At 44.3% G+C, this 21,268-nt stretch overlaps 1 protein-coding gene and 1 long non-coding RNA gene across 2 annotated transcripts in view; one reads left to right on the forward strand and one right to left on the reverse strand.

The window, feature by feature from the left end:
• Positions 1 to 9,058, reverse strand: part of LOC144327942 (uncharacterized) — a 130,597-nt gene extending 121,539 nt beyond the window's left edge. The window contains exons 1-3 of the long non-coding RNA XR_013393107.1: positions 8,849 to 9,058; positions 7,853 to 7,925; positions 2,805 to 2,846 (exon numbers count right to left, since the gene is read on the reverse strand). This is a non-coding gene — a long non-coding RNA (uncharacterized LOC144327942). The remainder of the gene's footprint in view (positions 1 to 2,804; positions 2,847 to 7,852; positions 7,926 to 8,848) is intronic.
• Positions 9,059 to 9,140: 82 nt separating this feature from the next.
• Positions 9,141 to 20,378, forward strand: DNAJC19 (DnaJ heat shock protein family (Hsp40) member C19). Its single transcript, XM_028731650.2, has 6 exons — positions 9,141 to 9,297; positions 11,582 to 11,633; positions 13,940 to 14,013; positions 18,044 to 18,120; positions 19,005 to 19,075; positions 19,897 to 20,378. Exons 1-6 carry the CDS (start codon positions 9,295 to 9,297, stop codon positions 19,965 to 19,967), a joined length of 348 nt encoding a protein of 115 aa, XP_028587483.2. The 5' UTR covers positions 9,141 to 9,294; the 3' UTR covers positions 19,968 to 20,378.
• Positions 20,379 to 21,268: the final 890 nt, after the last annotated feature.

Genomic DNA, 21,268 nt, shown 5'->3' on the forward strand with positions numbered 1-21,268 from the left:
ATCCTAATATGTGACCTATGCCTGCAGAAGACAAGGAAGTAAAGAGTTTGTCTAGACATCTTAGCATTGGGGTACCCAGGATTTTTGTTAGGGGGGCAGGCCTTTTGTTAGGGGGGCAGAACCTCAGTTGCTATGTATTTTTATTGATTTGCGGGGTGGACAGTTTCCCCCCCTTCCCCAGCTACGCTCATGCATCTTGGTGACCTTCAGTATCATAAACCATGATATATTTTCTGGATGAATTCTGTGGTTTGGAAGTTGAGGGCATGATAATGTGATTCCACTCCTATCGGATCATTTCCAGAAGGGGGTGCTGTAATATTACTGCTGTGCATTGTGGATCCCTCAGTGCCCACCTTATCCTCCATGTTTTTAAACATGTACTTGAAGCCTACAGGAGACATCTTGGATTTGAAATGTGATATCAAGGTAAAAGGTAAAGGACCCCTGGACGGTTAGGTCCAGTCAAAGGCGACTATGAGGTGCCGCGTTCATCTTGCTTCAGGCTGAGGGAGCCGGCGTTTGTCCTCAGACAGCTTTCCAGGTCAAGTGGTTAGCATGACCAAACCGCTTCTGGTGACACCATGATGAGTGCCAGAGTGCATGGAAACGCCGTTTACCTTCCTGCCACAGCGGTATCTATTTATCTACTTATAATGGTATGCTTTAGAACAGTTAGGCTGGCAGAAACTGGGACAGAGCAACAGGAGCTCACCCCATTGTGTGGAGGGTCAGTGGTTTAGACCACAGCGCCACCCATTCCCTTTTAAATGTTGTATTATCAGTATGCTGGGCAGTGTGCTATTTGTCCTAGAGATTGAACAGGTGAAGCAGTGGAAGTGTTGAACTGGTCAGTAATAGTCTGGATTAGGACTAACACATTATAGCTCCATCCTGAAAAGAAATTCCTTGCCGCAATTTGCTACTACATTCACAGGGGGTGAACTGGAAGGGAACATTCCACAAGCTTTTGGGAATGGGGGCTAACACTGGTGACTTGGTTCAGGAGAACAGAGAAAGTTGCACAATCTGGCTGCTGCATTTTGGAGAAGTGAAGTTTCTGAGTCGTCTTTAAAGGGAGCCCCACACAGAGTGTATTGCAGTACAGTGGTACCTCTGGTTACGTAGTAAATTCATTCCGGAGGTCCGTCTTTAACCTGAAACTGTTCTTAACCTGAAGCACCACTTTAGCTAATGGGGCCTCCCGCTGCTGCCGCGCTGCCACTGCACGATTTCTGTTCTCATCCTGAAGCAAAGTTCTTAACCCAAGGTACTATTTCTGAGTCTGTAACCTGAAGCGTATGTAACCTGAAGCGTATGTAACCCAAGGTACCACTGTAATCCAATCTCGAAGTGACCAGAGCATGGAGTACCATGGTCAAGAATCTCTGTCCAAAAGAAGCCATAGCTAGCAAGCCAGCTGGAGCTGGAAATAGGCAGTCCTAGCCAACAAGGCCACCAGAGCCTCCAGTGACAACACTTGATACAGGAATATCTCAAGAGACAGATCTGCTTCTTCCAGGGGAATGCAACACCATCGAGTTTAGGCCACATACCCATCTTCTAGATAATCTGAATCACATAACACCTCCAGCTTTTCAGAATTCAGCTTCAATTTATTGGTTCACATCCAACCCATCACCACCTCCAAGCATCCACCTGGTCCCTCAGCAACCTCTCCAGATTCAGATGGAACAGAAAGACACGGTTGGGTATTATCCACATACTGGTGGCACTTCACTCCAAATCTCCTGATCACAGATAGCAGTTGTGTCAGATAGATGTTAAATGGTATAGGGAACAAGAAGGGACCCTGCAGGAAACCACAGGACTGCTCCCATGGGGCTGAACAATGCCTGCCCCATAACTGCTTTCTGAAAATAGCCCTGAAGGTAGAACCAAAGACAATGAGGTACAGTGCTTCCAACCCCACCTCACGGAGCTGCTCCAGATATTGTGGTCGATGGTATAGAAAGCCATCAAAAGGACAGGCAGAGTTGCACTCTCACATCTCTCTCCTGACAAATATATTCAACTAGTGTGACCAAGTAGATTTCAGTGCCACAACCTGGTCTAAAGCCAGACTGAAATGGATCCATATATTCAGCCTCATCCAAGTATGCTTGAAGCTGGAAGGCCTCCACCCAACTGAACACCTTCCCCCAAAAGGGGACATTTGCCATTGGGTTTAACATTTCTCGATTCAGGGAAATCCTCTTATCAGGAGGAAGCTCCTTAATAACCATCTTCAGCCAGAGGTGGATATTATAAGGTCAGGGTGGTATTCGACTAAGTTTTACTCCCAGCGGGACGCGGGTGGCGCTGTGGGTAAAACCTCAGCGCCTAGGACTTGCCGATCGCATGGTCGGCGGTTTGAATCCCCGCTGCGGGGTGCGCTCCCGCTGCTCGGTCCCAGCGCCTGCCAACCTAGCAGTTCGAAAGCACCCCTGGATGCAAGTAGATAAATAGGGACCGCTTACTAGCGGGAAGGTAAACGGCGTTTCCGTGTGCGGCTCTGGCTCACCAGAGTAGCTTCGTCACGCCGGTCACGTGACCCGGAAGTGTCTGCGGACAGCGCTGGCTCCCGGCCTCTAGAGTGAGATGAGCGCACAACCCTAGAGTCTGTCAAGACTGGCCCGTATGGGCAGGGGTACCTTTACTCCCAGCAGAAATACTAAAATTAATTAGGTCCATTAATTTCAATGGATCGACTTTGAGTAAAACTTAGACCCTGTATCAAAATTACAAAGACTCAAATATATGTTAACAAATATGAAACTGAGCGAAGAATATTGCTTTCTTACCAGATATCAAGCCTATAAAGTTCAACTGACTGCCACTGGAACCTGGAAATAGAGTTAAACACATGACTATCATTTGTGCTGTTGTGCTGTACGATTATAATTCAATTACAGTAAAATCCTATACATATCCATTCAGGAGTAAGTCTCAATGAGTTCAATGGGATTTCCTCCAAGTTAAGTAAGAAAGATTGCAATGTTAGCTGTAATTTGAATATCTGTTCAAATATGGTAAGCCATTTTGCTGTTTACCGCAGTCAGAGTAGAATACCGTAATTCACCGCATAATCGTTGCCACCGCATGCGATAGCTAAACTGTACAGTGGATAAATAAACAAGATGAGCGGGGGGGGGGGGGAGGGAGGCATACCTGGTGCCATGGAGTAGAGCAGAGCAGCCAGGAGCAGTGCCCAGGATGACAGCTGGAGGATCTACAGAGCCAGGCCAGTTGTGGCCTCAATTAAAACCTTACACTTATTAGGACTGGCTACTGACCGGGATGTAAGTTCAACCCAGGCACCAGATTGCTTTTGCCTCCTTGGGTCCCTCCAAGGTTCCTGATGCCCCCTCTCTCGCACCTGCCCCACTCCAGTCCCCTGGGCTGGGACACCCCTACTTGGGACCGGAAGGTGCCAGAGCGCTGGCAGTTGAGCTCAGAGGTCGGGCTAGTGCCAGCTGCCAGCAGAACCGGCCATATCCATTCGTGCCCTGGGGCGCACAAGCCACTGGGGGCACGCACAAACTCGGCAGGCACATATCTCCGGCATCCTGTGCTTTGGCTCGCACCCAGCTGCCTGCATCTCCTCCTGGGCCCTCTGCTCCGGAACATGCCAGCTACCAGCCACCTTGCTTGGCCATGTCTTTTTTGCTCACATAATTATCACACCCCATTTTTTTTAAAGAGAAACTGGCATAAAAAATGTGACAACTATGTGGTGAATTACGGTATTTTCAGATTCTTGAAATCGTTTACATGTCCCCTGAGCTAAACAATGAGAAACATGAGATTCCCCATTAATGTTTGGGTATTTTTCAACAGTTGTTGACACTTTAAGCATACCTTCATCTACTTTTCCTTACAGTAATTTACTAGTAAGAGAGAGATTTTTGAAAATGGAGTGGCATATTTATATATGACAAAGAGAAGAAACAAGAAAAGCAAGACAAGAAAAAGTTCAGTTGCCAAATTTGTTTCAGTTCTAACAAATGTTTATTCAAAATGACAGCATATGTGTATAAATACACTAGGCACATCAACATTTGACCAGCATTTGACAACACCAAGAAAATGATAAGCAATTTATGTCAATATCACAAACCTAAACTATTCAGTTTGTGATATATTTCCCACATGGTTCTTTGTGCTAAATAAATCCCCAGCCTGATTTAGAGAATTCTGTGATAGCCAACAGTTCACTGATGAGCAACTTTGAAAAAAGGTATTTCTATTTAGCCTTTAAAGTGCTTTTGTTTTTGTGTTTTTTTATCAAGGTTGATGCCTATTAAGTGTGACCAAAATTAAACTACCATTTCTGTTCATAACAGAAAGTTATGGCCACATCTATAGCAAGCAAAGGCTGCTGCTTTTCCGGAAAAAAAACCCCAAATTGACTTGTCATGGAAACCAGGCTATATATCCTGGTTCCATTTTTCCCTCTGTGCAACTCTTCCACATATTTTTCCCCCTTTGTCCCCTCAGATCTATATTTATCATTTCTGGTCCTTTCTTGTATTTATGTTAATTCTCTTCCTTTTGTCTGTGACCTCCCATTTCCCCTCTCCCACCCATGACCACTTTTCTCTTGCCTTTCTCTTTTTGTTCCAGATACATTACTACAGAATTTTTTTTAGTGAATGCACACTCTAATGGTGTTTCTCCTGCTGGGCTCTGAACAAATACAACTGACCACTGGAGCAATCTGTGTAAACTTAATATCACGTGCTGGTTCCAGATGGACAAGCTGAGTTGTTTGATTGCTGGAGATTATCACAAAATGAGGGTGAATTATAGCTCTGGTACTTGTTTGTGAGTATTCTTAATAATACAGTGTCATGTATTAATAATAGTGTCTCACACATAACAAAAGCAATAGCTGAAGGTACATCTGTGGCTCCATTATGAAGTCATTTGTGCATGGCTCAGAATGTAAGTAATAGGGCAGGGCAACTTCCAGCTTTCATGCTCTGATTCTACACACAGAATCAGTGGGAACTATCTTGAGGTGCTGTTTATTTAAACTTATATTGATACTGGACTACACTATGGGAATTTGATTAACAACTAAGTGCTAGCTTGTAATACTCATTGTTGGACTCCCACCAGCCTGATTCATTTGTGATATGTGTTTAACAAGCTCTTACCCAGGAAAACGGCAATGTAAGTCTTCTCTTGGTGTGTCATATTGGTTTGTGCACACTGATGGTGCCTCTTATTGCTCCATGGGATTTCTAGATCAGTTACTGTAGCACATCACTGAACTTGTAACACTGTATATTGTGATAGTGCTCTTTTTTTAAGTTGCATCATGCCACACAATTCAATGCAGTATCACTGCACTAGTGGGTCCGAGGGATGTGTTTCACCATCATTCACAGAAATTCCATCTTCTTCACTTGGAAACCTATCCACCTGGCAGGCGGATGGGAGTGGCTATACCCGGTGTTGGGCCAGAAAAAGAGAACAGGGATCTTATTGCTTTACCACTCATCCCACTGCCCATCCTGAGATGGCAAAGGCAACCTCAGTTAAAGTGCTGGAGAACCCCAGATGCAGATTGATTGCTCCCTGGTTAGTTTGAAATTGTGGTGGGTGTGGCAGATCCCCTTGCAGGGGTGGAAATGCACTAATATGGCCAGCCCCTGGAAACATTCTGAATCCAAGGGATTCCTAAGTGTTCTATGGAATTTTCCTGTTGGCAAGTTATTCTGTCAAGGCTCTAGTTTCACTATGGAATGGCAAGATGGAAAGGGCCATTGGCAGGATTGCTCTTTAACACCCTCTTCAGCACTGTGGAGCCCCCAATGTTCCTTGGGTTTCTGAGGAGCCCTGGTCAATGAAACAGGCTGGAAGATTAGAAGGCAGGTAGCACAGATCTCATGGAAAAACAAGTAAACACTGGTCAGAGTGGGCACCACGTCACCAACCCAGTGCATGGGAAAACATTTACTGGCAATTGGAGCCATATGTCAATCTAGTAACTGGAGTTGAAAGGCCCGCCCCCTTCTACCATGAATGGTTTTAAAGAATTTTTGAGGGGAAGAATCAGTAGTGATTGGTTCCCTGCTTGCCTTCTGGCCTAATTCATTCCTATAGTTGTTTGTTGCCTGCCAACCACATGCAGCTGCTGACAAGACCCCTGCTTTGCCCCATGGGGTCCCCCCCCCCGAACATCCATGACAGGGAGGAAGAAGCAATTGAGACCACGCAGTTTGCCTCAGTTTGTTGCCTGCCAATCATGTGCAGCTGGTGGCAAACACTTGTTTCACCCCCACATAGGGGCTTTTCTTAATGTTCACGGAGTATGGAGGGTGGGTGCCAGAGATATGCATTTGGGCAGAGAAAGAGGTAGGGAGATGTACAAGCTGTTTGTATGTGCACATTGAGAGAAAGAGAGAGGATGAAGTGGGTATGTATATGTGGTCTATGAGAGAAAGGGAAAGGCACATGTGTTCTATACAGGGCTGCCCTTGAAGAATGCAGTCACAAGATACTGGGTGGCGGAGCAAGGTGTGAATGGGTCACACTGCTCCTAAAAGAATAGCACTGGCTGCCTTTTTGCTACTAGGCCAACCTTAAACCATTTTGAGGTTTTTCTTCTACAATCAAGCTATACGTATATAAATTTTATTAAATAAATAAAGGTGCTCACTTTGTTGTTTATAACTTGGAACCTGGGCTTTTAAAGAAGCAGCTCTCCCATTATCTGCAGAAGCAATTCTCCTGATAGTTCCATTTACACTATGACTTCTTCCATGGTGAGTCATAGCAGGGCCTTCTCTGCCACCGAAGGTATATTTGTACCCCTGTCAATTACTTTTTGATGTGTACTGAAGGCATACTTGTTCAATTTGCTCTTTGGGAACTGATTAGACAGTTGACCTGGTCTGTTTGGTGTGAATCATGTGCTGCTGGTATTCTGTGGAAGATTCGTAGAGATAAAGAACTACACAGCTTTTAGAAGACTTCAGAAGGCAGTCCTGTATCATGAAGTTTTTAATGTTTGATGTTTTATTATGTTTTTATATGTGATGGCTGCTCAGGGTGTTTGGGGGAACCCAGCCAGATGGGTGGAGTATAATAATAAAATTATTGCTGTTGTTGATAATTTTATGGTTTTAGTGAGTTATTGATTTTATGTTGCATTTTAGCACATTTTTTGTACACTGGCCTGAGAGTGGTCTAAAAATATGATAATTTTATAAATTTATTTATTATTGCTAGCAGCAATATCCAGGAATCCTGAAAAGGGGCAATAGAATAGTTGTTCATACATGCCGAAACGTACTGAAATAGAACTGGAGAGGGAACAAGAGTGTTCCCTCTTTATTTAATCTGTATATTATACACACTCTTGTTCCCTCTCCAGTTATGTTCTATTTCAGTATGTTTTATTTAAAAATTAAAGCTGTAATGCAATGCTAATTTACTTGGGAAACAATCATTGCACACAGTGGGACATTTCACAGCATAAACATGCATAGATTTGCAGCATCTCCATGTATCTTTGACTAAAAAGTGAAACTTGTTATATACGGTCTAATATCTGAGGTGTGAGCAGGAGAAAATGGAAACAGAAATGAAATAGAATGTCTACTGCACATTATTCCCTCTGAAAATCCATGTCATGGCACATTCCCTACTCTACATTCACTTTCTCATATTTCAAGTTGGAAATTGTGGTTCAGTTGCTGTACTGCATGCATTATAGCACAGGCTGTGTTGTGGTGCTTCTGAGTTTTAAACTATTTCTGTTTTGTGACTGGCTGCCCATTTACATTTTGTATTCAAGTGGTTATCTTCCATATCTCCCAGTTCAAAATGCAAGGCTTACATGTATGTGTGTGATCCTAAGGAGCACAATTCAAGAGGTGGGTCCCACTAGTCTTCAGGTTGCGTGGCAAAACCTAGGATATAAAACATACATTTAAGGGCCATTCCATATCAAGTGATCCAATTTTTAATATTTTTTTTACCTTGTGTCATCCAATTTTTTTAAAAGTTTGTATACTGGTTCAACGATCAGAACAAAGTTTAAATCTTTTTTTAAAACAAAAAAATCTCATCCCATTTTTTAGTTAAGAGGGCTTGAAATTTCCCCAAAAAATGACAATTTTGGTCTTGCACAAAAACCTGAAAAGCTCAGCCCGGAATGGAGATATTTCGAAACTAAAAACACCAATCTCTTTTTTTTCTAGAAAAAGAGGTGCCGGAACTCACCACAAATGCCCCCCTTGGTACCTCAGGTTACATACGCTTCAGGTTACAGACTCTGCTGACCCAGAAATAGTACCTCGGGTTAAGAACTTTGCTTCAGGATGAGAACAGAAATCGCGCGGCGGCGGCGCAGCAGCCCCATTAGCTAAAGTGGTGCTTCAGGTTAAGAACAGTTTCAAGTTAAGAACGGACCTCCGGAACTTAACCCGAGGTACCACTGTAATGGCAATGGCGCCCACCTGAGAGGCTGAAAAAAAAAAGCCCTGATAATAATTACTAATTTTTTTTTTAAAATAAATTAGTATACTGGCCTTCATCTGAAAATCTCAGAGTGGTTCAATGCATAAAAATTACAAAATAGAAATACAAAATCCTAATAATAATGATAAAAAGAATAAAAGAATATAAAAATGGCATTAATAATAATAAAGCTCCTCTAATAAATAATAATAAAATAATAATAATAATAATAAAGCTGCACTAATAATAATTTGTTGTTGTTTAGTCGTTTAGTCGTGTCCGACACTAATAATAATAGCTTAATTTAAATAATGATAATGAAAATAATAATAATAATAACATAGCTGCACTATGCGAGTTAAGGTACGGCTACCTTGAAGCTGGCCAAGCTAACCAGATTTCTACCTTCTTATGACCTCAGAAACAATGTTTTTTTATTAAAAAAAATTCTCTTTCCCCTCAGCCCCTATCGCTGAGGTAAATTTCCCGCCCTCCGCCCTCCCCCCCTCACGAAGCGCTCCCTGGCCTGGCACGCGCCCCTCCCCCGCCCGTTCCAATTCCCGCCGGGCGCGGGCGGGGCGGGAGGAGGAGGAGGAGGCGGGCCCTTTGGCGTTTCGCGACACGCGCGCCAGGCTTTCCCCTCTGCTTTACGGCAGGAGGGCGCGCAACCTGCCTGCCTGCAGCCAGCCGGGTGGCGGGGCGGTAGCGGGGAAGCGTCGGTGGGGGGTGGGGACTGAGCTTTCCCTTGGCCAGTGTCTGCCTGACCGAACGCCCCCCCCCTCCTCCTGCTGCTGCTGCTCCCCCTACCCAGCAGAAGCCATGGTGAGTGTGCGGGGAGAGCCGCGCCCGCTCGCTGTCCTGGCCCTCCTTTCAGAAAACGCCACCCCGCTTGGCACGAGGTGGGGCGAGGGGTCGGGGGTGGGGTGGGGCGAGGGGCTTCCGGCAGCTATGGCTGTGCTCTATAGCATGGGGAGGCAACCTAAGGCCCGGGGCCGGATACCGCCCAGTCGCCCTCTAACTCCGGCCCGCGGACGGTCCGGGAATCAGCGTGTTTTTACATGAGTAGAAAGTGTCCTTTAATTTAAAATGCATCCCTGGGTTATTTGTGGGGCATAGGAATTCGTTCTAACCCCCCCCCCCCCAAATATATATATATATATAGTCCGGCCCCCCACAAGGTCTGCGGGACAGTGGACCGGCCCACGTCTGGAAAAGGTTGCTGACCCCTGCTCTATAGGGTTGCCACCTTTGTCCTGGCAAAATAAGAGGGGGGCGGGGCGGGTTTGTTTTGTTTTTCCACCTGATGTGACCTCAAAGCAAGCCATTGCAGCCTCACAGGATGGGTCCCCTGGAATTCGTCGCACATGCATGCGCACATTTGAGAATCTGTCTGTGCTTGGCTACCCAGAGCTGAAATACATGACCTTTCAACACACCCTTTCAGACGCATGCATTTGGAGAGGATCCCTAACTTAGGAGAGAGAGGACGTGCATTGCAGGGGGTTGGACTAGATGACCCTGGGGACCCCCTCCAACTCTTGATGTACAGGATAAAGCTATCAATACAGGATGTAGCATTTTGGCATTGAAATATGGGACAATCCTGCATTATACACAACAGGTGGCAAACTTGGCTCTGCCCTTCGCTGTAGAAGGCAGCAAATGCTTCTGAATGCCCCAGTTGCTGGAAACCACGAGAGGGAGGGGAGAAGAGTGCTCTTGTGCCCGGATCCTGCATGTGGCTTTCCCATCTGGCTGGCCGCTGTGAGAGCAGAGCCTTGAGACCTACTGCCATATAGGGCAGTATACAAATTTAATTAACAACAGCATGCTGGACTGGATGGGCTACTGGGCTGATCCAGAAGCCAGACTCTTCCAGTCTTCTTATGATTTGCTGCAGTTCGTCCTTTCTTCCCTTGCAACTTACCTTTCTTCTGAAATAAGCCTTTTCCCTCTCCCTCTCTCTCTCTCTCTCTCCCCCTCTCTTTGCTTTGTTGAGCAGAGGGAATGGTGGCTGTCTTTTCTGAACAGCCATGTGTGTGTGTGTGTGTGTGTGTGTGTGTGTAATTTGACCTTTCATTTTGAAGAGGTAGGCGCAGGGAGCATGCACGGGAGCTGCACAAAAAATACGACACACGGAAGCAAGCACCGGGCTGGCCCCCTGATGTATGCGCCTTGCAGCTCAATTCTGTGCTTGCTTACTCAGAAGTAAATCTCACTATCTGTACCCAGTGGCGCTTCCAAGAAAGTGTGCGTAGGATTGCAGCCTCATTCTGGAGTAATATGAACTTGGATTAACGATTTTCAATTTCCCAGCGGTGGTGCAGGTAGCTGTGTTAGTCTGTTGCAGCAAAACCAGAAAATAGTCTTTTGGCACCTTAAACGCTAATATTTTTATCCTTGTACACATACTAAGCTGGCTTCCTTCCACATTGTGTTGTTTGAAATTGGTATCCACTGAAAAAAATCTTCATGTAAAGACTTGCCCTAAAAAATCTTTATTCTGATTGTGGGATTTCTTATCAATCTAGATATGAAGGGGCTTGTGTCTGTCTGAGGGAGGGGAGTATTTTTCCTGTACAAGAGAGATCATTCCTTGTAGAAGAGGTGGGACCCTCTGGCTCAGAAGCTGAATATAGTTCACCAGGCCCCTTAGTCCAGCCTGCTGTACTCTTCTCCGGGTCACACGCCCCTGACCAGCCACACAGTTTATGGGGGAAGTGATCATAAACTGCTTCAGCTTAGTTAGGATGTGCCCTTGAATTTTGCTGATTCCTCTTGCTTAAATAATGTGGATGGGAGGGACTGTAAATATATCTGTCATTCATGTTTCAGTAACTGCACTTATCTCTTTGCCCAAGAATAGCTGTTGCAGGAATACTGTGTATGGTTTCAAATGCTAGAAGGGGTTGAAAGCTACCAATTAAGGCTCTCTGTAGTGTGTGAGCAGTCTGTATCCCAGGTATCATCATTTTTCAGGGTGTTTTCTCTCCCTTTATTTCCCAAGCCCACTGAGACTCAGTAGCATTAATACTTATGCACTGAAATTACTGCTTTTTTTCATTTTCTGATATTGCCTCTCCTTCTCCCCACCCTCCTTTCTTAGGCTACTACTATGATAGCAGTCGGCCTGACAATAGCTGCTGCTGGATATGCAGGTTTGTATTTCTGTATGCAGAATTTTATATGCAGGCTTTATTTCTGAGTGCTCTGAATGGTATTGCATTGTAAATTGATAGTATCACTGTTGCTGAGTCTTTGACCTCACACACAAGAGCATACATCTGACTCCAGTACATTAAAATCTGTGGCTTGTGGCAAATATTAAATAACATATTAGGAGGTCACTAGGTGTGCTTATTTCCTTGTCCTCTTACTTTCTTGCCTGAGAACAGAACTCATCTGACTGTTTTAGGATTTACATAAATTGCAGGAACTTAACTCCCTCCTCCAGCTATTGTTTTCAGAGTTTCTGCCCAAACAGTCCATCACTTGTTTCAGGTAAGGGTAAAGGGACCCCCTGACCATTAGGTCCAGTCGTGACCGACTCTGGGGTTGCGGCGCTCATCTCGCTTTATTGGCCGATGGAGCCGGCGTAGAGCTTTTGGGTCATGTGGCCAGCATGACTAAGCCGCTTCTGGCGAACCAGAGCAGCGCATGGAAACGCCGTTTACCTTCCCGCCGGAGCGGTACCTATTTATCTACTTGCACTTTGATGTGCTTTCGAACTGATAGGTTGGCAGGAGCAGGGACTGAGCAACAGGAGCTCACCCCGTCGCAGGGATTCGAGCCACTGACCTTCTGATTGGCAAGTCCTAGGCTCTGTGGTTTAACCCACAGCGCCACCCGCGTCCCCTTGCTTCAGGTAGCAGAGCTTAATCAGCCTAGAGGGTCCTGTCCTACGAATTTAGAATCTCTGGTCCAAATCTTATTATAAGTGCTTGATTCTGACACTAGAGTGCTATCCCAAATTATAACGATTTTAAATTTTCCTTTGAAGCTGCTGCAGCTTTGGTGATCTTCTAGGACAGATGGGGAACCTATGGCTCCCCAGATGTTGCTGATCGAGACTCTCATCAGTCCCAGCCAGCATGGTCAATGGTCAAGGATGATGGGAGGTGTTGTCCAACAACATATGGAGGACCACAGGTGCCTCAGCTCTGTTCTAGTGGGAATACTAGCTGAAGAACAGCTGCCTTTGTTTTCTCTGTGTTGCTTAAACATATTGCATAGATAAGTCTTTGCCAGCTTAGTGCGCTTCAGATGTTTTGGGCTATAACTCACATCAACCCCAGCCAGCATGACAATCAGGTTGGCAAAGGCTGACATACCGTACTTTTCGCTCCATAAGACGCACCAGACCACAAGACGCACCTAGTTTTGGGAGGAGAAAAACAAGAAAAAAAATATTCTGAATCTCAGAAGCCAGAACAGCAAGAGAGATCGCTGCGCAGTGAAAGCAGCAATCCCTCTTGCTGTTCTGGCTTCTGGGATAGCTGCACAGCCTGCATTCGCTCCATAAGACGCACACACATTTCCCCTTACTTTTTAGGAGGGAAAAAGTGAGTCTTAAAGAGCAAAAAATATGGTAAATTAGATTTTCAGAGAACTAGCTTCTGCTTAGTCTTAGAACTTGTAAACACAAGGAAATATACTCTTTCTCGGGTATAGGTTAATGATTAAGTATTGGACTTGTTTGTGAAATCATTAATCCTAAACAGCGTTGTTTATATAAGTTATTTCACTTTTTAAGAGCTTAAATTGGGCTTTTCAGGGGGCTGTGACTTTTTACAATATACTGCAATTCCTTTTTTTAAGTTTATCTCTAACCAGGAGAACTAGAACCTTTTGTTTTTTCTTTTTTTATAAAAAAGCTTGGATTCTGAAAGGCTTATAAAGCAATAGAATAATTTGTTGGGTCATCTATATATGACCCAGCCAGTGCACATAAGCCCACCCCTGATTTCAGTTAACTGTAGGGGGATGGGAAAATAGATGGAAAAATAGAAAAAGAGCAACAAACTGGTTGTCCCAGGAAGCTGTAAAAGATTCTTATGTTTGTGATTTGATAAATATTAGGCTCTTCAAACGTAGTGCATGCATTGTATATCTGGGCAACGGCCCCTTATAATCAGGGCTGCGTCCTTTCAATATGCAAGTTGCAGGCATGTATCTGTGCAAAGCCTGTAGAGAAACTTCTGCTTCAGATCTGCTCGTTCTGTGGTTGCCATCAGCACTCCTATAGAGTTCCCAGGAAGAAGAATGAAATAAGCAGCAGCAGCAAAAGAGAGGCTGGAAACAAGTAGAAATCACTACACCTCTGCACCCTCTTAAGCCTATTGCACCGGTAGAAAGCTTGTTTGGAGGCACAAAGTGTCATTCCAACTCTTTGATGCTGGTCAGCTGCACCAACAGAACATGCAGATCACTCTCCAAGACTTAGTAAGTCTTCCTTTTCTTCAAGGTCGTTATGCACTGCAAGCAATGAAGATAATGGAACCACAAGTAAAGCAAGCTCTTCAGTCACTGCCAAAATCTGTGAGTTTGCTTTACTCAATTTTCTTTTGCAGCCATATTGTTTCTTTAATACTTTTGTTTTTGTTTTCCTGTTACAAAATTGTACACACATAAATAATGAAACATGACATAGCTAACAAAAAATGGGTCACTAGGGGAGTAAAATACTAAACCAGGCGTGGCCAAACTTGGCCCTCCAGCTGTTTTGTGACTACAACTCCCATCATCCCTAGCTAACAGGACCAGTGGTCAGGGATGATGAGAATTGTAGTCCCAAAACAGCTGGAGGGCCAAGTTTGGCCATACCTGTACTAAACATACTGCTTTTCAGTACATAATAATGAGGTGATTACAGTAAACCAGTAAAATGACTTCTTCAATAAATCTGCACGGAAAACAGAGCAATAGGAGTGAGCTAATGAGTAGTGCCTGCTTATACACCATACTGTAATATATGTTGTAGGCATTTCTCATCCATGTGTTGTTTCATTTGTATATTTAATAAAATCACACCATACAGTGTAAGAATTAACTTGTTTTTTCTCGCCCCTTGCCAACTTCAAAGTTTGCGACAGATTTTCCATTATGGCTGTTTCCCAGACTGTATTATGCCAGTAATCAATATTCATTAATTGCCAGGTTTAGTTCATTCCTTACTTCTTAATTGGTCTACATCTGAAGTATATAAATTAAGGCTAATGCTGGGGTTATTGGGATTGTCTGAGCTGCGGTCTGACATATCTCTTTCAAAAATTCCTTCCAAAATTGTTCTAGTTGTGAACATTCTCTCCTCCCCCCCCCCCGAGGTGTCCTGAGATACGTAGGTCCCAGAGAGCCATAATTGGTTGATTTTCAACAGTTATATTTACACATTCCTAAGTGCTCTCCAGATCTCATCCTTTTTCTTAAATCTATGGAAGCATATAATAATGCCTCTTGGAGGAGCTGAAACATGCAGACAAGTTAATAGAGCTCTGTGGGCTCTTTCAGTATCCTCTTGGAATAGGCACATATTAGTCATTTAAGTCACTAGATTTTAAAGTCCACAATATGGTTATTTTCTACCCCTTTTGCGAAGCCCCTCAAACAAAAGTTAGCCTTTTTTTAAGTCTGTTTGAAAACCTTCCAGCTTTTATTTTATATCCATATTCTCTTTTAAGCAGTTTAAAAAGTATTTTATGTAGTAAGCTTAAATCCATTGCTGCTTACATCGTTTCCACAGTTCCACCTAATTTTTCTGGCAGTGCATTTGCCTTATCTATGCGGAGTCATCGGTTTGTGGTAAGAATTTATTTCTACACCACTTGTTCTTATGCAGGTGAGGGAACACCTTTAAATAAAACACGGAACCAAGAGAATACAACAATATCAGCGTCCTGTAGGGATCCAGTTTATTAAAACTTTTGCATTAGGACAGCCTTGCTAACAAGTTGTTCAGCAGAACTCCTAGTTAGCAAAGACTGCCACGGGGCACAGTAGAAGAAAACTTACACAGTGGTACCTTGGCTCTCGAACTTAATCCGTTCTGGGAGTCCGTTCTACTCCCAAAACTGTTTGAAAACCAAGACGTGGCTTCCTATTGGCTGCAGGAGCTTCCTGCACTCAATCGGAAACTGCAGAAGCTGTGTCAGACGTTTGGCTTCCAAAAACGTTTGCCAACCAGAACACTTCCGGGTTTGCGGCGTTCGGGAGCTGATTTGTTCAACAACTAAGCCATTCGGGAACCAAGGTACCACTGTATAGGGCAGTGTTTCCCAAACTTTTTTGGGCAACGGCACACCTGTTTACTGAAAAAAAATCTCGCGGCACACCACCATTAAAGCCCCGCCCCGTGACGTCAGCGCGCAGCGTCACGCCGGGAGGGACGCACGAAAGCTATCCTATGTAAATACGGATTTAGCCTCGGTTTGCTCTGGCTTTGAAGCTAAAGGTTAAAGGGGGGGGGCAGAGAGACGTGTAGACCCGTTTGCTTAGAAGTAGGTCCCCAGTGTTTCCCCATGGGGTCCCAAGGAAGAGCGGCGCCACCCGATTGGATTTCCTAAACTCCCGCCCTGAGCGCTGGAGTTCCGCGTAACCCAAATTAAACCCGGTTGCTTACACTCTGTCCAGGAGGACGCACAATCCCCGCTTGACGGATGGGTCTGTTCCAAGGCTGGCTCCGCTGGCAAAGCCGGCTTGCTGGACGCCTCTTGGCAGGGAGAGAAGCGGACGGACGAGTTTTAAGAGGCTCTCCGTCGCTCCAGAAGAAGGCAGGGCGAAGATTTCAAGGGGCATCGCTCCGGCTGCTCCCTCTCCCGGCGCGCAGGAGCGATGCCTCTCTCTGGCTCTCCCTCCGCGCAGGCTGAGGGAGGGAGGGAGGGGCGCGTGTGACCCGTCTCTGCTGGGAGACCAAACCCAGCGAGGCAGAGTCGCGCGGAGGCGCCCAGGCAGCGCTGCCGGCTGCGAGGAGGAGCGCCAGGCAGCAGCAGGAGGCGCGGCCTCTCCTCGCCGCCGCCGCCCCGCCTCTCGCCGCCGACTCGCCCGCCTCCCTCCAGGCATCTCGCGGCACACCCGCCGATGTCTCACGGCACACTCCTGTGCCGCGGAACACCGGTTGGGAAACACTGGTATAGGGATTTCAAACATAGACTACAAAGGGTCACAAAACATCAAAACATCTTTACACATCCTTCTACTTACATCAAGAAAGGTTACAGGTCATGGGATGCATGGCTCCATACTGGTATCAACTCACCCACAATTACCTTGGGGTTCCCAGACTGTTTGGGTCTCAAATGTTGCACTTCTAACAGTTTCCTTGGCAACCAGGTCTTCAGCAGTGTTTATTGACATTCCAGTCCCCTGTCTTAACTTCCCTGTTCCCAAAACATGTCAAAGAACTTCGAGGAGAGATGCTGGATTTGCACTCCAGTGTTTACTCAAAACAGACTTAGGAAAACATCCTTCATGGTCCTTTGTGCCACTTTCAGGGTTAGACAGGATTTCTTGTTTATGGCCTAGAGAGCACGAGGGTTGCAAAATGCAGGCACACAGGAACCATTCATTGATGCATTCTACCTAAAGGTTAAACGCAATTAATATTGGAGCAGTTATATCAAAATCTGTATCAAGAATCTTCATATCTAACAAAATATCAAAATTTTTACATCAAGTTCCTTCCATGTTTCTGAAATCATTTCTTTAATGTGGATACGTTGAGCTGCAAATTCTTCTCTCAGCACTGCATCACTATCTTTTTCTGCCATGGCTTCTGCAGTCGTTATCAGGCCAGGCTCCATGTTATGTCTCTGCTGATTCATAAATTCCTCTGCTTTAGGGCTGTCAAAGTCCTGTCTCTGAGAATTTTCTCCCACTCTATTTAGACTTCTAAATGTTACGAAAGCATGTGTGCACATACAAGGAAAACACACAGGTGTGTTACAGCAGTGAGTGTTTTGCACAAAGTTTACAATCACCTTCCACCAGGCAGTTCTAAATTTCCCACTAAAAAGAGCCCTGCACCACAAACCGTATTTTTAAAAATGCTTTGCAGTCCTGCAGTATACTTGAAAGTAGGTTGTGTTGATTCTAATGGATTTACTCCCAGATCAGTGGAGTTAGGCTTGCAGTCTAAATATTTGGGAATATGATGAGTTCTCACAGTGCAATGTTATCCCATTCAATTTGTGTGTTAAATTCTCAGACTTTCTCTCATGTGCATCATTGTTATTGCTCAAGTTTGAAGTAAGGAAGCAGCTTTTGGTTGTTGAGTTGAGGCAGGGGGGGAGTATTTTGGTTTTGTGTGGTTGAAATCATTAAAAAAAAAATTATGGGTAGGGGCCTCAAATACAGGAAATGGTCTAGGCCTCTCTAGGCACTGCACACACCAGTCAGGAAGCTAGACAAGAATGTCATTATTTCTCTTAAACAAGAACAGAACAACCACAGGTAGCTGACTAGATGCAACTGTTTCTAGTACCACCTAGTGACTCAACCAAATAATGATGCTAGTCACACAGTTATCTTGCTCATTTTGCATAATGCTTTTTTTTTTTAATGCATCTTATTTTAGGCCTTCAGTGCCTACTACAGAGGAGGATTTGAACCCAAAATGTCCAAGCGGGAAGCTGCTTTAATATTAGGAGTGAGGTAAGAAAGAATTTCAGGTTTTCAAAGACGCAGGGGCCCAACGACTCTTGGTGACTTTCTCTGGTGTATGCTTGGTATGTGAAATTTCAGAGTCAATCAAATTCATTTGTCCCAAACCATTGAGCATCACAAAAGTCAAGTTAGGCTGAGGTACATAAATGGTCTCCAGCATTTTGGGTCCTTGTCTAGTTGAAGAGAAGAAACATACCAGTCTGCTGAATCATCCTGGTCATTCCCCGAGAATGAAAATGAGAAATTGAGCCTTTAGTGTCATCGGCCCAGTCTCGTGGAACAATCTGTGAGCAGAGATTCAGCAGTCATCTTCTGAAAACTTGTACATTCCACCAGGCCTATGCAGGTACCCCCCCCCCCCCATGGTCTGTTGATGTTTCTTTAATTTCTTTCTTTCCTTTTAACTTGTTTTTGACACTTTATGTTATTGTTCGGTTCTGGTTTTATATCATTATAAACCGCTGTGATATATTTTTACGATACAGCATTATATAAATACTTTAACAAACAAATAAATAAATTGTTATTTGAGTATGTAACAAAACAAGCAGAAGAAATTACAATAGAAGCAGGGGAGAAAACATTTTATCTGTCTGTTCATGTAGCCACAAACTAATAAAGTAGGAGAGACAATTTCTTTTTGTGCCTGCTGCTGGAATTTTGTAAATATTGTGGAATGTGCATACAACGTTTTAGCTAGGGCTGCATTGCAAGAATGCTGTGTGTAACTCATTAATAGTGATGTTTGGATGTCTGGGCCAAGTTAGTGCCAACAGGCCAAGGGAGCAGCCGCCCATCCCTGATGACAGATTATCTATAGGTTGCTACTTTTGAACATACCTGGAACTGATCTTTTTTGTTTTAACTACTAGTCCTACAGCTAATAAAGGAAAAATCAGAGAAGCTCACAGACGAATCATGCTCTTGAATCATCCTGATAAAGGTAAACGAGATAAATTTTGACATTTGTCAGTGTTTGTTTAGTATGAGACCATGCTGCAAAGTCAGATGGGAAGTCTTCAAGTGTTGTGCTAAGGAGAAAATGTGATGTTTTCTGGTAGGAGTCAAAGGGTCCTCTTTCGGGTACTTTGCTTGAGTGTATAGAGCAGCTCAATTAGTAGAGCATGAGACCCTTAATCTCAGGGTTTGAGCCCTACGTTGGGCAAGAGATTCCTGCCTTTCAGGATGTTGGATTAGATGACCCGGGATTCCCTTTCAACTCTATAGAATCATATTAATAGAATCATGGAATCAGGCTAATAGCACAGCCTCTGATGTCATTCTGAAGGTTCTCCCTATGTCCATCACTCTGAAATGGATTTTATTCCTGTCATGATACATAAATGTATAAAGGTAAAGGTAAAAGTACCCCTGACCGTTAGCTCCAGTCGCGGACGACTCTGCGCTCTCATTTTGCTCTATAGGCCGGAGGAGCCAGGGTTTGTCTGCAGACAGCTTCCGGGTCATGTGGCCAGCATGACTAAGCAGCTTCTGGCAAACCAGAGCAGTGCATGGAAATGCTGTTTACCTTCCCGCCAGAGCGGCACCTATTTATCTACTTGCACTTGACGTGCTTTCGAACTGCCAGGTGGGCAGGAGCTGGGACCGAACAACGGGAGCTCACCCCGTCGCGGGGATTTGAACTGCCGACCTTCCGATCAGCAAGCCCTAGGTTCTGTGGTTTAGACCATAGCACGTATCAAAAGGTTGGGACAAATATTCCCTTTTGTGGTGTATGACATCCTTTTTTCTTTTCTTTGCCAGGAGGTTCTCCATATGTCGCAGCCAAAATTAATGAAGCTAAAGACTTATTGGATGGTCAAGCTAAGAAATGAAGACACACCATCTGATCAATGGCTTTATTTTTAAAATTTATTCTTATTGTTGACAAAAGATGAAGTTTGTGCCAGGAGGGACTGTTTGCTCCAGTATTGGTCATATCATTCATCTTTTTGCTTATATTTAGAGACCTGAATCTATATTCAGGTGTGAGTAATGGATTAGCAAGGTAACACCAACATCCAAGACTGGGTTGCGAAAGAAACCACAACCACCTTTTAAGTCTCATCATGTAGTGTTTTGAATTAATTTATTTCAAAGTCTGGACAGTTGTACAAATTGCCCTTTTATAAAACGTCTATCTTGTTTATTCCCATCATGAAATTCCTAGCTTTTTATAATTGCAAGTTTCAAAGCAATAAATTTGTTATATTACATCTGTAAAACACTTACATTGACCAGAAACAGATCTGTTTCCAGGCTCCCTCCTTCTTTGAACCCTTAAAACAGCTGCCAGGCATGAGGACTGAATTGGGAGCTCCCCACAGTGTACCCTTGAAAGCAAGGATGGGGGAGCCTGTGGCCTTCCATATGTTGGACATCATGCTGGCTGGGGCTGATAAGAACTGGAGTTAAACATCCTTAGTGGGTCCATTGGTTCCGCATCGCGTTTCAACAGTCTTAGTAACAAGAAAAACTTAACCTGAATGTCATCCCCTCTCTCAAAATCTGCATCTTTGAACATCCTGAAACATCAGTGAATGCTGGAGAATGGAAGAGCAGAAATAAAGCAGCCAGATCAAAATCAGACAAGTCTTCTGGAGTTATTTACTATCCTACACCCAAGCAAACTTACCTATTCCGCTATTAGCGACAAACTTTTTCTCTAGAGAGTACCATGCCTGTATCCACATTCTAGGTTTACAAATTCCATTTTTTTTTTAAAAAAAAGTGACCATGTAGTTCAATACAAAGAACCTTATTCTGGCTCATTGTGGTGTGGTTCCTAGATTTTAGCCTATGCTACTAGGTTCAAACTCATGAGTAGTAACACCGGAAAATCCAGTCTTGCTTACAGCTTTTGCTTACAGCCAAAGTTCCCCTGCTGTTGTGCTGTTAACAGTAGGTACTGGGCTGGCCCTAAAAGACCTTTGCTTTCACAGGGCAAGGTTTTAACATGATTGCAGTATGTTACATGCCACCACCCTTCTCTGCCAAGCAGTAAGAAGACTCCAGGGGTTCCAGGCATTCACCCAGGGTGGTTTTTGTTGGAGAATCAAGGCATAGCGGAAGCTGCAGTGTCTTAGAAATATGGTTTATTCACACACATTTACACTTGAAGCCTTCAGTAGGGGCA

Source organism: Podarcis muralis, chromosome 6, assembly GCF_964188315.1.
Source record: "Podarcis muralis chromosome 6, rPodMur119.hap1.1, whole genome shotgun sequence".
Taxonomy (NCBI): domain Eukaryota; kingdom Metazoa; phylum Chordata; class Lepidosauria; order Squamata; family Lacertidae; genus Podarcis; species Podarcis muralis.

Excerpts from the sequence above, each read along its gene's own strand:
- DNAJC19 (XM_028731650.2), top strand. Across the intron at positions 14,014-18,043 it reads TTCAGTCACTGCCAAAATCT|GCCTTCAGTGCCTACTACAG; the intron begins GTGAGTTTGCTT and ends ATCTTATTTTAG. Across the intron at positions 19,076-19,896 it reads CTTGAATCATCCTGATAAAG|GAGGTTCTCCATATGTCGCA; the intron begins GTAAACGAGATA and ends TTTCTTTGCCAG.